At 37.9% G+C, this 17,495-nt stretch overlaps 1 protein-coding gene across 1 annotated transcript in view; it reads right to left on the bottom strand.

The window, feature by feature from the left end:
- The window catches only part of LOC133071572 (rho GTPase-activating protein 20-like), a 36,310-nt gene extending 21,729 nt beyond the window's left edge, over positions 1-14,581 (bottom strand). Inside the window, exons 1-2 of the mRNA XM_061164078.1 lie at positions 14,575-14,581; positions 4,163-4,274 (exon numbers count right to left, since the gene is read on the bottom strand). Of these exons, the coding sequence (XP_061020061.1) occupies positions 4,163-4,274; positions 14,575-14,581 (119 nt within the window). The remainder of the gene's footprint in view (positions 1-4,162; positions 4,275-14,574) is intronic.
- Between the last annotated feature and the right edge of the window lie 2,914 nt (positions 14,582-17,495).

Genomic DNA, 17,495 nt, shown 5'->3' with positions numbered 1-17,495 from the left:
ATGGAACTGGGGGAATCAACCTTCCTGACTTAAGGCTGTACTACGAAGCCACAGTCATCAAGACAGTATGGTACTGGCACAAAGACAGAAATACAGATCAATGGAACAGAATAGAAATCCCAGAGATAAATCCATGCACCTATGGACACCTTATGTTTGACAAAGGAGGCAAGAATATACAAGGGAGAAAAGACAATCTCTTTAACAAGTGGTGCTGGGAAAACTGGTCAACCACTTGTAAAAGAATGAAACTAGAACACTTTCTAACACCATACAGAAAAATAAACTCAAAATGGATCAAAGATCTAAATGTAAGACCAGAAACTATAAAACTCCTAGAGGAAAACATAGGCAAAACACTCTCTGACATGAATCACAGCAGGATCCTCTGTGACCCACCTCCCAGAATATTGGAAATAAAAGCAAAACTAAACAAATGGGACCTAATGAAACTTAAAAGCTTTTGCACAACAAAGGAAACTATAAGGTGAAAAGACAGCCTTCAGAATGGGAGAAAATAATAGCAAATGAAGCAACTGACAAAGGCTTAATCTCAAAAATATACAAGCAACTCCTGCAGCTCAATTCCAGAAAAATAAATGACCCAATTAAAAAATGGGCCAAAGAACTAAACAGACATTTCTCCAAAGAAGACATACAGATGGCTAACAAACACATGAAAAGATGCTCAACATCACTCATTATCAGAGAAATGCAAATCAAAACCACAATGAGGTACCATTTCACGCCAGTCAGAATGGCTGCTATCCAAAAATCTACAAGCAATAAATGCTGGAAAGGGTATGGAGAGAAAGGAACCCTCTTACACTGTTGGTGGGAATGCAAACTAGTACAGCCACTATAGAGAATAGTGTGGAGATTCCTTTAAAAACTGAAAATAGAACTGCCATATGACCCCACTCCTGGGCAATACACACTGAGGAAACCAGAATAGAAAGAGACACGTGTACCCCAATGTTCATTGCAGCACTGTTTATAATAGCCAGGACATGGACGCAACCTAGATGTCCATCAGCAGACAAATGGATAAGAAAGCTGTGGTACATATACACAATGAATATTACTCAGCCATTAAAAAGAGTACATTTGAGTCAGTTCTAATGAGGTGGATGAAACTGGAGCCTATTATACAAAGTGAAGTAAACCAGAAAGAAAAACACCAATACAGTATACTAACACATATGTATCGCATTTAGAAGGATGGTAATGATAACCTTATATGTGAGACAGCAAGAGAGACACAGATGTATAGAACAGTCTTTGGACTCTGTGGGAGATGGCGAGGGTGGGATGATTTGAGAGAAGAGCATTGAATCATGTAAATTATCATATGTGAAACAGATCACCAGCCCAGGTTTGATGCATGAGACCAGGTGCTCAGGGCTGGTGCACTGGGAAGACCCAGAGGGATGGGATGGGGAGGGAGCTGGGAGGGGGGTTCAAGATGGGGAACACATGTACACCCATGGCTGATTCATGTCAATGTATGGCAAAACCACTGCAATATTGTAAACTAATTAGCCTCCAAATAAATAAATTTAAAAAAAAGAAAAAAGATTGCCAGGAGAAATGTCAATAACCTCAGACATGCAGATGACACCATCCTTATGGCAGAAAGCGAAGAACTAAAGAACTTCTTGATGAAAGTGAAAGAGGAGAGTGAAAAAGTTGGCTGAAAACTCAACATTCTGAAAGCTAAGATCATGGCATCTAGGCCCATTACTTCACAGCAAATAGACGGGTAAACAGTGGAAACATTGACAGACTTTATGATTTTGCGTGCCAAAATCATAGTAGATGGTGACTGCAGCCATGAAATTAAAAGATGCTTGCTCCTTGGAAGAAAAGTTATGACCAACCAAACAGCATATTAAAAAACAGAGACATTACTCTGCCAACAAAGGTCCGTCTAGTCAAAGCTATGGTTTTTCAAGTAGTCATGAATGTATGTGAGAGTTGGACTATAAAGAAAGCTGAGCACCGAAGAATTGATGCTTTTGCACTGTGCTTTTGGAGAAGACTCCTCAGAGTCCCTTGGACAGCAAGGAGAACCAACCCATCCATCCTAAAGGAAATCAGTCCTAAATGTTCATTGGAAGGACTGTTGCTGAAGATGCAATGTCAATACTTTGGCCATGTGATGCAAAGAACTGTCTCATTTGAAAAGACCCTGATCCTGGCAAAGATTGAAGGCGGATGAGAAGGGGCAACAGAGGATGAGATGGTTGGATGGCATCACTGGCTCGATGGACATAGGTTTGAGTAAACTCTGGGCATTCATCATCGACAGGGAGGCCTGGTGTGTTGCAGTCCATGGAGTCACAAACAGCCGGACATGACTGAGCGACTGAGCTGAACTGAACTGAACTGAAGAATGTTGTTTAGGTTTGTTTTTTTTTTTAACAATGTTGTTTAGTTTTTATTGCTATTTTTGTCTTCTGTGAAAGTTTCGTTTCTTTTCTTAATGCTTTATTTTATATTGGAGTATAACTGGTTAGTAATGTTGTGTTAGCTTCTGTTGTACAGCAAAGTGATTCAATTATACATATATCTATTCTTTTTCAAATTCTTTCCCCATTTAGGTTCTTACAGAGTATTCAGCAGAGTTCCCTATAGTGTAGAGTAGGTACTTGTTGGTTATCCATTTTAAATAGAGCAGTGTGTATATGTCAATCCCAAACATACCTAACTTATATATGTCTTTTATTATAAGTCACTTTAAATCAATGTGGAAAGTAATCAGAATGAACATTTTACTAATGATAACGTTAACTAGTGAAATACTCATTAGGCACAATACCAGACATTTGAACACAAGTGTCTTAAGATTTCTCTCCCCTTGAAAATCAAAAGGATAGGAAAATATTAAGTAAAATAGTCTTCCCCCAAACAGAACTAGCACATTCAGTTTACTGACCGGAAAAACAAGGATGTTGATAACTATATTGCAGGACTCTAAGTTAAACAAGTTAAAACTGAATATTAGATTTTCTATAAATAGATGTTAGACCAAGGTGCTTGCTAACTTATCTTCTCTGCTTGTAGACTATATGCAAGAGCATTTGGACTTTAATAATTACAAAATACACTAAGAGAAAATTAATTTTGCTAGCAAATAGCAAATGTTTTAGTTACTGTTCTTTTTGAAATATATTTTCTTCAATAAATATACCAACGTAAAAACAAAAAAGTTCAAGTCTAACCAGAATGCCCAAGGCCACTTCAGCCTAAGCCCAGAATAGATTCTAGGTCTTCTCTAAGCCACACAGTCATCTAAAGACCTCCTGTGAGGTGCCCGAGATGCTGGACAAAATCTTGGGATGTGGAACGTGTGTTCCCAGGCCATAAGAAGCTCATGTTCTAATAAGATACATAGATGTGTGTGTGTGTGTGTGTGTGTGTGTGTGTGTTTAAGTTGTTCAGTCTTGCCCGACTCTTTGTGATCCCATGGACTATAGGCTGCCAGGCTCCTCTGTCAGTGGGATTCTCCAGGCAAGAATATTGGTGTGACTGATAGCCATTCCCTTTGCCAAGGGATCTTCCTGACCCAGGGATCAAACTCAGGTCTCCTGTGTTGTAGGCAGATGCTTTACCATTTAAGCAACCAGCAAAGTCCACACAGATGTGTACCTACGGAATTATATGTAGGAAGTGCTATGTTGCCTACCTAGAGGAATTTAAAAAAAAAAAAAAAAACCTTCCTAGAAGTGAATTGGGTCTTGATTTCAGACCTTTGGGGTTTCTCTGGGCTTGATTCTGGGTGGAATTGGTGCCTGCCTATACTGCCCTCCAGCCCCCCATGGAGAACTGGCTGTACGTTGTTTGTTTTCAGGAGTAGAGACGAGAGCCAGGAGAAGCCACTTGTAGGAAAGGAAGGGGCTCACCTTTCCCCTGCTCATCCCTGGCTTAGTTCTTGGCTGAGCGCCTGGGTTTCAGGATAAACTGGTCTTGAATCTCTTGGGACCCCTCCAGGAAGTTCTCCTGGAGGGCAGAAGCAGAAGTGGAGTCCTCCAGTCCCTGCTGCAGCAGCCCAGTAGCTGGAACACTGCTCATTTTAATTCCATAGGGATGTTCATGGCCTATATGGAGAAAAATGTAAATATAGATTCAGACCGATAGTGATGTGTGTGATCAAACCTACCTTACCGTGAGCGAGTGTGCCACACTGGTGTGACTGCTGACCTTAAGGTGCTTCTGGGTAGAGAAGGCTGTGACTCCCAAGTAAGCATAATATGCACTCTCACGGGGACATGCTGCAAAAAGCAGGTGCCCAAGCCGAAAAGTTTAAACCATAACAAGAAAAATGTTTTTAGACACCTTGCTTGGCCTGGAAGGTATATATTCATCAGTGAATTGCACACTATTGACTTTCATTGCGTTTCCATCTGAGAATATTTATGTCCTTCTAGTTTCTGCCTTGGAGAAGGCAATGGCACCCCACTCCAGTACTCTTGCCTGGAAAATCCCATGGACAGAGGGGCCTGGTAGGCTGCAGTCCATGGGTTGCTAAGAGTCGGACACAACTGAGCGACTTCACTTTCACTTTTCACTTTCGTGCATTGGAGAAGGAAGTGGCAACTCACTCCAGTGTTCTTGCCTGGAGAATCCCAGGGGTGGCAGAGCCTGGTGGGCTGCCGTCTATGGGGTCGCACAGAGTCGGACACAACTGATGCGACTTAGCAGCAGCAGCAGCAGCAGTTTCTGCCTTGACACTTACTATACCTGTACATCTTAGGCCAAGTGCTAGCTTTAACATTCCTCCTTTGAAACACTGACCCTCACACATAGACTCATAAGGATCAAAGTAAATATATTAATAAGCATTGGTGCTTAATATTTTTAAAACAATCGGACTCTGTATGTTAAGAATTGCTCTGATCAGTGTTCTGCCACACATGTCAGTTTAACCGATTTTCCATTTCCTTTTGTCAGTTCAGTAGGCAGAGTCCAGTGAGGTGGTTTGGTGAATGTTTCCCTCCCACTACTGCTTCCCTCTAAGGGGCTTCCTACGAGGCAGTGATCAGAGACAAGCCTGCACGGCCGAGAAAACCCAGACGTAAAGTGCAAAACAGTGTTTACAGAGTGGAAAACCACACCAGAAATCATTGGGAGTTGCCTGCCTGCCAAGTGATTTGTTTTGCTCTTTCATGCTGTAAATTGCTTCCTCTCCATAGACTTCTCTAAGGCCCTGTGCTGTCCTGTGGATTCCATCTTTAAAGAATTGCATGAAGGCTCCTTTTCTTTTGTTTCTGATTCGTTAAATGCAGCTGGAGTTCTTGCTTTTGCTTTACATCTGGCATAAAAACAATGTCAGTGCTCTATTCAGAACAAGAATCACAGCGACTTCCATCCTTTAAGGCAAAAGAAGCTTCTGTGAGAGTAATAAAATACAACCAAGTCACCAGGATAACCAGGAGCTAATCCATAACTGTGAGCTGAGAACATGTTAACAAATGCATTCAGAATGACTGCTGAGGCAGCATCATGAAAGGCAGCCTCTCAGGAGTCTTTAGAGCCAGCCATGGTGTCTGAAGCTGTTTGAAGCTTAAAAGTTGTCATCTACATTGTTTTATTTAAATTAATGCATTTTATTAAACTAAATATGTTTATTCAATTTTTTTTCACTTTACTGCTGACTGACTTTTACAAGGATGTCAACAAGGCAAGAAAAACACGTGAAATGGGTGAGGTGATTTTTGTCTTCAGCTTTATACTTGGTGACTCCATGTAGTCTAAGACTGGGAATATACATATCAAAGAAAAAACATAGTTGTTTAGATTCTCCAGACCACTTGAAAATGTTCCTCAGATCACTTGAAAGAATAATAGACTCAAAAAAAAAAGAAAAAAAAAAGAAAGAGTAATAGACTCACAGGATTGTTGAACAGATGAAAAAAGTTAAAAAAAGATTCTGTAAGAGGAAGTGGTCTAAGATTTCTAGCAGAAGTCATTGTCACCATTACTATATTGCAAGTTCTACTCTAGATTTTGTCTTTTCCCTTGTTTTAATCCCTCCTTTTTTCACTTACCACCCTGACAGATTTGCTCATCCAAGAATGTGCATTATTATTTCTAGTTAACTTGCTATGATAACTATTTTAGGAAAGATGTAGTCTATTTATCAAAAATTTCAAGAGCAGTGCTAGGGAACTCAGCTTGAGAAACAGCAAAGTTACATGCAGATGGTTTAGTCAGTGAAGAATCTAAGAGTCTGAGTGTGATTACTTCATTTTCTTTATGATGCTTTTCTTTATGAGAAAAGCTTTGGGCACAGAGTAGGTATTAAATAAATGTACTTGAAGTCAGAGGCATGGCTGGATTTTAGAAGATTATCACAAAATAGAGACTACTTAGTAGTTAGAAAATGGAACTGAGAACATCAAGACTGGAATATGAAAAATAATGTATGAGCAAAAGAAATTCCCGGTTGTGTTGCTTTCATATCTAAGTGAGTAAATAAAGAGTAATTGTTTTCAAGACAACTCTGTTTGTCAAGTGGAAAAAGTAAAGAAGAAAAATTCACACTGCTGTCCCCAAATAGACCATAAGCTGCTGCCTGAAGACATGCTATCTGTGCTTGGGATAGAGCAGGTGCTTAGAATTATTTAACACACGTATAAATGAATACCGCAAGAGATTTTCAGTTTAAGCGCATTTAAGCTTATCAACCATTACTTTGAGACCTTAAAGTTACAATTTGGAACCCAACCAACTCCATCTTAGGTTTTCCCTGACACTTACCAGTAAGTGGATATGAGGCCTTTTTCGTGCCAGAACTGATCCACAACTGGTAATCTTTCTCAGAGCCCTTGGAAACAAAAAGAACTATGTGTCACAGCAAATCTTCCTAGTAGGCACTTGAAGAACTCATTTCCTTAGCATTTATATACTTTCAAAAGGAGAATTAGGGCCAGTATAAGTGCTGTTTGGCCCGTGGGAGTGGCAAACATTTTTGAGTTAACAATGCAGATTCCAGTAACCCCTGTCCCTCTCTCAGAGCCTCCAGTGGACCATTTGAGATTCTTGTCCTTTTTGATAAAGGGTGAGGATCTGTGGAACCACAGTACAGTCAGTTAGCCTCTCACTTTGTGGGTGGTTCATAGTATAAAAAAATCAGGATAATTTTAAATAAAATTATAAATAAATATATAAATAAAATTTATAAATTATAAATAAAAATAATTTTAAAAACTTCTCTTCACCATGGAAGAGAAGTCTAATCTCAAGAATCCTGCTTTCTGCTGTTTTGAGGCTCCTTGGAGAATGCTGGCTTTTGCCTTAAAAGGCCCCTGCCCAGTTAGACGTGTTGTCCAGAAAGCCACATAGCTCTGCCATGACTGTTCCTGAACAAAGTAAAACTTGAAAGGAGGCATTAGCTCAGCAACCATTAACAAAATGAGACAGATGCCCAAGAGGCCTTCAGTAGATGGCAGCCTACTGGCTGTGATGTAGGCAAGCACCACTCAAGGCAGAGAAGGGACAAGGACTCTAACCTGAAGAATGAGTCAGATGTAGAAAAGAGTTTCTTCCAGCAGAATCACTGCCTAAGAAGACTGAATGTCCCATTTGAAACAAGTTTAAATTATGAAGACTGCTAAATTGAAGAGCCCTCCAGGAGAGGATAAAGCAAAAAATGTTTGAAATAGAGTTGTTGGTGATAGGTAATAGATACTATGCTTACCTTTGACTCCTGATCAAAAGTCACAGCCTTGCCATGAAGGAAGCAAAGTCCCAGGTATGGAAGCAATCACACACACAAACACACACATATAACTAAATAGGCTCAAAATTGTATTGCAAATAAGAAATGAGAGAGCAGATAAAAATCTTTTCTTTTAAGGTAAAAATTGGAAAAACTATGATGGAATCCCTTAAATCAGGCATATGTATATAGGCAAATGACCCTAGTTATTCACTGAAATAGAAATTTTTTGTCTAGTGAGATGGATCACTTTGATTTCCTTTGATTAAGCAAAGGAAAGTTACAAAAATGAAATAAAATGAGTTCTAACATTAATTAGTCTCACCAGCCTTATCCCTAAAGCCAGTTTCTTCTAAGATTTAATTCTCATTCAGGGCATATATATCATATAGATTAGAAGTCAGTGCAGAGGGGTGATGTACTTAATGCATATGAATTCAATTTTATTTAAAATGTATTACTAAATTATATTTTTACAGAAATCTTGATGTCTTATACCAAATTCTGGATGCCTTGAGGTTTTAAGGGGCTTTACTATACCATTGAGAAACATAAATACAAATATTGTAATTATGTCATATCACAATAGCAAGACATTTTCACATTTATGTGTAAATATGTATTCATAATTATATTTATATGTACATTTTACACATTGATATGTAGATATATATATATATATAAAATTTTATATTAGGATCTATGCTCTACAAGTGCTTTCTTCAGTTCTGTTCATCTGCATGTTCCACTCCTCCTCTTTTCACTTCTGAGCCCTCATCCTCAAACATAGCCATCTCTTCCACTAAAAAATTTTTAACAAGCCATAACCGTCCTATCAAAACATAAAGGAGCAGACACCTGAAAACACAATGAAATGGAAGAGATGTGTACACAAACACCCCCAGACGCATGGTCTTATTCAGAACTTGTCCTCTTCATCAGTTCACAAGAGGCTTTAGCCGTTGCATTCTGGGACCTGCATCAAGGGGATGTAGCTTCTTATCAGGTGGTCTTTATATCAAATTTACAACAAAACATATCATTTAGGATTTTCTCATACTGAGACTGAGTCCTCAGGTGCAATTGGGGTAAATGGAGATGGGACAGGAAGAATCAGGAAAGAAGATACAAAAAGAATAATCCAATAGAGGAGGAAATATTTAGAGTCATAAATATTTTCTTGTCTATGCATATAATATATATAATAAAAATGCATGTTTTCATTAAAACTGTAAAATTATAGCCTGATTTCATTATGCTATGACTTCAGTTCACACAAAATTTAAACTGGAAGTACACAGATAACACATCTGTATAGATTATTAAGGGGCTTCCTTGGTGGCTTGGAAAGTAAAGAATCCACCTACAATGTGGTAGACCCAGGTTTGATCCCTGGGTTGGGAAGATCCTCAAAGAAGGGAATGGCAGCCCACTCCAGTATTCTTGCCTGGAAAATTCGATAGACAGAGGAGCCTGGTGGGCTACAGTCCATGAGCTCTCAAAGAGTCGGACACGACTAAGTGACCAACACACACATAGGTTATTAATATAGTTTGGCTGCCTTCAGTTTCTACATTTAATGAGACAAAATATGACTTACTTATCTGAAATAATCAGCTATCTTATGATGATAGATACATTATACACAAACACAGACACACACACACACACATACAAATCTCAAAAATCAAAGTTGGTTTTTTAACTAAAAATAACTTGCTGGTAACTTACAGTTATCCCCAGCTTTGAAAGTGACATGTTGATAACATCATTCACTGTGTCTGAATTTGTCATTGTTACAGTAACAGACTGCAAAAAAGAAGCAAGAAAAGCTGCTGTAAATTAAACATTTTTAAACAAGTGAGTAAATAATTATTGTTAAATTATTATCTATATTCTAAAGGCAAAGCTTATAATTCAGGTAATGACAAAGTAAAATGCTTGTATATAGAATATAAGCCCCTAATTATAATCTATTTCCATTCCTTTATATAACATGAAGCTAGTAGAAAGCATTCCAGTAAAACAAATATTTCTGCTAAAGGATTTGAGGCACACAAAATATAATAGCCTAACAAGAAATAGAAAGACTGAGAATTCCACAAGGGCACATAGGCTGACCCTCAGCACCTTAAGGCTGTTTCCATAATGGAGGAAAAATAGTTTAAAAAAAAGTACCATCTCGGTGTTCCTGAGTTGTGCTGTTATAATATGGATTTATTTCTTTGCCATTACATAGTCAGTTTTAGTAAAATTAGAATGAGAACTGGTTATTAAAGATGTTTTTAAAAACAAAACTACTATTCAGTGATTACTTTCTTTCTTTCAGGTGTCATGATTACTAAGATTTTCATGATTGAAATCTAATGAATCAATTAAATAAAACTAATTAATCTAGGAAATGAGATTGAAAATTTTAAAAATTTAAGTTCCATTCTAAACTCTGTCAGTGAACAGGGTGATTATTATAGCTCTTGGCCACACAACACATTAAAAAATTCTCCATAAAAATAGGAAGACAAGTTATAGAAAATTAATATAAGATAATAATGACTAAAATTTCTCAAACTTGGTGAAAGACATAAATGTGTAAATTCAAGAAGTTCAGAAAATACCAAACGGGTAGATTAAAAGAAAACCATGCTTTGACACTTCATAGCCACACAGCTAAAAACCAAAAATAAAGAGAAGATCTTGAGAGCAGCTGAAGAAAAATGACAAGTCACATACAGAGGGTTGATGTTTGAGTGAGCACAGAGTACTCATCAGAAAACATAGAGACTGAAAGTGAAACATCTTTACAGTGTTGAAAGGAAAACATTTGCAAACAAAATTCTATATCCAGCAAAAATACCCTTGAAGAGTGAAGGTGAAATAAGGACATTTCAGGTGAAAGAAACTAAGAAAATCTGTTGGTACCAGATATGTACAAGAAAAGTTAAGGAAAGTTCTCCAGGATGAAATGAAGTACTAGAAGGAAACTTGAATCTTCAGGAATGAAGAACATTAGAAATGTTTATTTTGTGTAAGTTGTACATAAATAAAGTTGATTTTTCAAAATTTCTAGGTGAAAAATTCTGAATATTACCCATTGTCACAAATTAATGTAGGCGGAGATGAAACTGCTTTGCAGCCGGAGAACCCTCTAGTTGCAGCTCTTGCCGGCATTGCATTTACCTGGTGCTCAGGAACAGATGGGGATTTTGCCTGGCTTTGCTCTTGGCCAGGAAATAACTGTCTTAAATGACTTCCTTTTTCTACCTTCAAATACTGTTTTATGTCATCTGGAGTTACTGTAAACTACAGTAGAACAAAGTATCATAAAAAAAATATCCAGAATATCTTTTCATCACAAATGTCTAGGCTACTGCACTACACTTTCAGAAATCAAATTACATGCAAAAAACTGGGGCTAATGGTATGATCCCCCCTCCCCCACCAGGTAGCATAAGCAAAATAAGGTAGAGATATGCTGATCCTTTGAAAGTATCATCCCTTTTGGCTCAGTTCTATCCGGACATTCCTCAGAATGAAAAACCTTTCAAAAGTCTTCTGCATTTAGCATTACCTTCCTCTTAATCCTGTGCTGGAAAGGGGCATTATTGAGATCAGCTGACAAAATGGAAAAGTAAATGGTTGATTAAAGTATTACACGTATGGTAATTTACTAAAGGTCATAGCTGTGTGATGGTTATATGAAAGAACATCCTTATTCTTAGGACATACCTAATTATTTAAGGAGAAAGGGCATGGTGTACGTATGACCCTCAAAAATAGCTACACACACACACACACACACACACACACACACACACACAAATATATATAGAGAGAGAAAAAGAGAGGAGACAAATAAATGATCAAACAAATGAACAAAATGTTCATAAATAGGTGAATCTAGGTAAATGGTATATGGTGTGTTCTTTGTACTATTTTTGTAACTTTTCTGTAAGTTTACAATTATTTCAAATAAAAACATCACAGGAAAAAAAAAAAAAAAAACAGTGGAAACAATCCAAACCACAATGTATGCAAATAGCAGCCATTAAAAAATAAAAAAGTTTATTTCCAATAGGAAATAGCTGCTTGTGAAAATCATTTTATTACAGTGATCCACTATAATTGTTATTAAAAGATCCAGAGAAATATTATGGACACTTAACAGGCAATATTTTTTTTCCCATGCTTAAGCACTGTAACTATTGTGGATCCCTCTTGCATCATATTGTCTAGGATTCGCTTTTTATATATGCACAGACACTCATCTTTTTACAGGAAAATATGTTACAGTACTTTCTAAATTACTTTCCCTCTCTTTCTCCTCTCTTTTGTTCTCCCTCCTACCCACCCCATCTCTCTATCTCTTCTGTATATCTCTATCAGTTTCATTTTGCTAAGTTGAGAACTTGGAATTTAATTTTTGCTCTTAAAAATACTTACACAGGCACCATTTTTGATGTCCTCAGTGAAGATTTTGAGGGGAACGCTTTTTGGCTGATCCTTCTCTTCGGCTAGACTGATGTACCTAATAAAATTCAATAATAACCCAGAATAGGGTAGACGAATTAGCTTTAGCTATTAGCTTATTTTCAAATCAATCCATGTTGCTAATATTTTAAATACTGTTATTATTTTCTTAAAAATTTATTTAATTTGCCTGCACTGGGTGTCAGTTATGGCACACAGGATCTTTACTTGTGGCATGCAGACTCCTAGTTGTGGCGTGTGGGATCTGTCTAGTTCCCTGACCAGGTATTGAACCCAGGCGCCTGCACTGGACCCCCAGAGAAGTCCCTTATTTGTTATTATTCTTTTTTTAACGTCTATTTTTTATTTTGCTTTATTTTAATGTTTAAATTTTTGGCTATGCTGGGTCTTTGTTGCTGGGGAAGCCCATCTCTAGTTGTAGCCAGTGGGGGCCATGCTCTAGCTGCAGTTCACGGGCGTCTCCTTGCAGTGGCTTCTCTTGCTGTGGGCACGCGGGCTTCAGCAGCTGCGGTTCGGTTCCTGGGCTCTGGAGCATAGGTTCAGTTGATTGTGGTGCACAGGCTTAGCTGCTCCATGGCATGGGGCATCCTCCTGTATCAGGGATCAAACCTGTGTCTCCTGCATTGGCAAGCAGATTCTTTACCACTGAGCCATCAGGGAAGCCCTTGTCATTATTCTTAAAAGTGTGGAGAGATAAACTGAGTAAAATCAAATTAGTGACTGGAAGAAGATATGCAAAAATATTTTCAGGAAAATAAGATATGACCCAGAAAGTAACAGGTCGCCTTTGTCATGTGAGATTTGGGCAGTAGATCCAATCCTCAAAGTTCTCCTGCGTAGATTGGAGGACCCGGGGCCTTCCTGGGTTCGAGGACAGGAAGTAGCATGTGCTTTGAGACTCTTTCATTAGAATAAGTAATCTACACTTATGGAAATTTAGCATATGTTTTGAGAATAATGTTAGTTCCAACCATTAGGATGGCGAGAAGGGAAAGATGACAGTGACACAGAGAACTTCCTTGAAACTAAGCAGAACATACATGTATATGAGAGAACATTCTTTGCAGTAGCAGTCAGGATAAATCTAAACAAGAAGTCATTTGAGGGGAGTCTTAACAATTCCTACCAAGGAGAAGGAAAAAGTTTGGGGGCCCTGCCTTGAAGAGATTTGCATTCTTCTATCATGAATTAAAGATTTAAAATATGTATACTGTTGTCAAAATACCTTTGAAGGAAGGACTGCCATTTTTCCTTTTGTTCAGAAGAACTACGATATTAAAAAATGGAAGAAAAATTACAGAAAATACGTACACTAACAGATTAAGGCTGGTACTAACATATTAAATGCTACTCCAGATTAAAAAAAATAGCAGCAGCCAGTTGTTAACTAATGTGTATGCATGTGTAAGTTGTACCTTCTTCGTAATTAGGCTCTTGATATGGAGTCTCTCTTTTTTAAACCATATTACAGTGATGAGAAGTAGATGTTAAACTTGACAAGAAGATGGTTTGAAATCTAAACACTTAACTGCAAGTGTGATGCAAGCTATGTAATCATGGGCAAGTCACTAAACCACTCCGAGCCTCAGTTTCCAGAACAGGAAAAGGATTAACTATACCTGAGTGTTCTTGTAGGTGGAAGTGCTATTCAGATATAAAGAACATTATTATTCAGATTAAATCATACTTAGGACTCGGCATTTGGATGGAACTGTCTTATCTCAGAAACAGGAGTATCCTTTTAGGAAAAAACCCTACAATATTTTATTCCTTTATGTGTGTATCATATAATAAATTGTAATATATGAAATTAGTTCCTAGAAAACTTATTCATTACTACGATCCTCTGATGAAGATCCATCTACTGCTAAATTATTAAAGATTAGCATTTTCTCTGCTAAAGTTTGTGTAGTGTTTAATATCCAGAGCTGAAAATGTTTTAGGCTCATTCATACACAGACTTATCACTAACTTTTATTTATTGTGGTAAATTATGCATAACATAAAACTGACCATTAGTGATCATCTGTACACTAACAGTATTGTGCAACCGTCACCACTACCTAGTTCTGGAATATTTTCATTACCCAACGGCAAACCCTGTGTGCATTAAGGAGTCACACCCCAGTCCCCTCCATGCTCAGCCCCATACCAGGTTTGGTTTATACATTCACTAGTTGATAAACACTTAGGCTATTTCCACTTTTTTTTTTTTGGCTATGATGGATAAAGCAGCTATAAGCATTTGTGTATAAATTTTTTGTGTGGATGTAAGTTTTCATTTCTCTTGGATATATACCCGGAATATGTATGTTCTCCTATGGCTGCCATATTTTATATTCCTACCAAAACACTGCTCCTACCCGCCATCCGCATTTCAAGAACTGTTTCACCAGGAAGTAGAATGCACTCTTAGCTCCCCAACCTGCATATGTACACAAACACAGCTTCTAATTACTCATGGCAATCTGCAGAAGAGTAAAATAGCAAATGGCAAAAGCACTAGGTGCCAGGCATTGTTATGAATGCCATGTATGTTCTTACACAGCTTTTAAACCTAATAACATGTGTAAACCTGACTTCTGCCTTTCTAGACTCACTAGGAAAAAAGTTTCTTGGACACTCCCTTATCAGAAACTGCACATTCCCAAATGAAACTGCTTTCTTTCACTTACAACATGGAAAAGATGTTTAAGCAATAGGAACTGGATCTTTAGAGAAATAAGTCATGGAAAGGAGACTTGTAGAGAATGATACAAATACACATTTCTTCCACAAAAGCTTTCAAAGTTTTCATTAAGTCAACAGCTACATTCTAGAATTTAGTAAATTTACCACTTGGCAACATTTTAGTTGTCTTACCTCTGTGATGATACAAGAGATTTCGGTGGAGTCCGTGAGGAGGACAAGAAAGGGTGTCAAGTGCGTGTGATGAATGCCCAGTGTGCGTAAAAGACTGAGATTTGGGGCTTGGTTGTTCCAAATGGCAGTTGTAAATGTTTCATGACACTTGCGAACCAGGGACTGTCAACTTGGGACATTCACATTCCCCATCCTCACTCCAGTCTAAGAATGTTATTGGAAAACTGACCTCTATGTACTCCATGGAATCATACCTTTGTTTTTATTGTCACCCTTCTACGCACACCAAATAAGATTATATGTACACAGCAATTCAGGCAGCCTAGTATTTTGTGACACAATCAATGTTATGTGTATAATTAAATCCCATTTTAAAGGGAATTAATTTGGGAGTATAAAGTCAGTTTTTCAAATATAATTGTACTTTTTCAAGAAAGATAATCAGGATTGAGGGCAGGATATTGGTGAGGGGTCCTAGAGTCTTGCTCTCATGATCCTCCTTCCTCATACAAGGATACCATGAACACATGAGGATCTGGCTTCCCAAGTAGCTCAGATAGCCCATCTGAAAAACCACTGATCAAAACCAAAGGAAATTACTCCACTCGTTTCCACTGTTTACTATCCATATGCGTGCATTTGCACATAAAAACCATTTTGGGGGGAGAAGTACAAGGCATATGTGTCATCTGTTGTTGTTTAAGTCACTCAGTCATGTCTGACTTTTTGCAACCGCATGGACCGTAGCCCGCCAGGCTCCTCTGTCCGCGGGATTTCCTAGGCAGAATACTGGTGTGGGTTGCCATTTCCACCTCCAGGGGATCTTCCTGACCCAGGAATTGAACCAGCGTCTCCTGCAAGTCTCCTACATTGCAGGCAGATTCTTTACCAGGGACGCCCGTATGTGTCATTATGGTCAGTCAAGAAGTGAGTCACTGGCTCAATATACAATCAGATTAAAACGTTCTTCTTTTTAACCCACGTAGATACAGGACACCAAGCTGTAGGTCTCACCTGAAGGTGGCCACAGAGTTCACTGTGGGCCAGCCCAGGCCAAAGGGCCTCCTGGCGCTGACGCTGGCTTCACCAGCCTTGTCTCTACTGTTGGCAGTCCACGTGGTGCTCAGGAGTATTTTATCTTAAAGTTCTTTTTATACCTGGAAAGAACCAAATAACACCTCTGTTAGTTTTTTCTTACACGTGATGGGAGCAGCTGTGTTCATGCTAAGATGGTGCTTCTTATTCCTGGAGGGCCAAGCATGCCTCCTTCATCTCTATTTCTCTCTGTGGACAGCATGGCGAGGCATTTGATAGACCTTTTCAAAAATGCGTGTTGAGCGGAGGCTGGTCCAGGAAGTCCCTGAAAATACTTCCTTAATCGTAGGAATAGACATTTTCTGAATGTTAAGTAATAAGTATAGACCATCCTTTTTATTTTAGAGCTTTTTAAGAGAACCATTAACTCACTTATCAGTCTCATATTTACTATTATATATTAAAAAAGAAATCTTATATAAATGTAAATATTTAGCATTTTATAATTATAATAATATAAATGTACAAAATATATAAATATTTTTGTAATTATTATAATTAATCATTCATGCCTTGCATATGTCAAAAAGTATTGAGAGGCTGAACCAAAATGCATGCATGATATATGGTTTATAAAAAGTTACAGAACTTTTTCCTTAACAGAGACCAAAAAAAAAAGCTAGATTAGAGAGATTTAAAATACATTTTCAACTTTAATTTTTTAAAAAAAATTTTTTATTATCTAGCATAGGTTATTTTAAATTTCCTTTCTTAAAATTTTGTTCATAACATTTCCCCTTATAGCTAAAAACTGAAAAATTGTTAGCATACAAACTGAACCCCAACTTAAAACTCAGTCAGTCAGTCAACCTCAGACCAGTGGCCAGGATGTCTTCTGTGTAGATGATAGACATCTTTCCCATTTACCTCTGGGGAGTCAGAAGGTCACCAGTGAAATTGCTCTCTGACAGTTTCTGCTGATTCTCTGTTGACTTCTAGCATGGAAACCACCATATCTCTTGGTTAATTCACAAATTTTACTCTTGGCAGGCCTGAGATTTAGATAGCTACAACCCCTATGAAAGATGCCTAGGTAACTTGGGCACATAGTTCTGGAGCTTTCTACAATTCAGAACCACATGTAGACACACTAAATGTAGAATGAGATCTGAAATACTTCATGTGCAGAAATGCCTTTGATTCCTCTGGTTCAGGAACAGTTAAAGCTCCAACTCTTCAGTGGGATTTATGAAATGAAAATAATTTTGCAAGAAGCCTGCTTGAAGGATAACTTTGATTCAGTGGGCACTATGAATATAAATGTGATGGAGACCTGCTTTGTGATACAAGGTGGGTTTTTTCTGCATTCAGTTTCAACATTTTTACC

This window comes from Dama dama, chromosome 17 (assembly GCF_033118175.1).
Source record: "Dama dama isolate Ldn47 chromosome 17, ASM3311817v1, whole genome shotgun sequence".
NCBI classification, from domain to species: Eukaryota; Metazoa; Chordata; class Mammalia; order Artiodactyla; family Cervidae; genus Dama; species Dama dama.
This window is presented reverse-complemented; position numbering and strand designations above follow the sequence as displayed.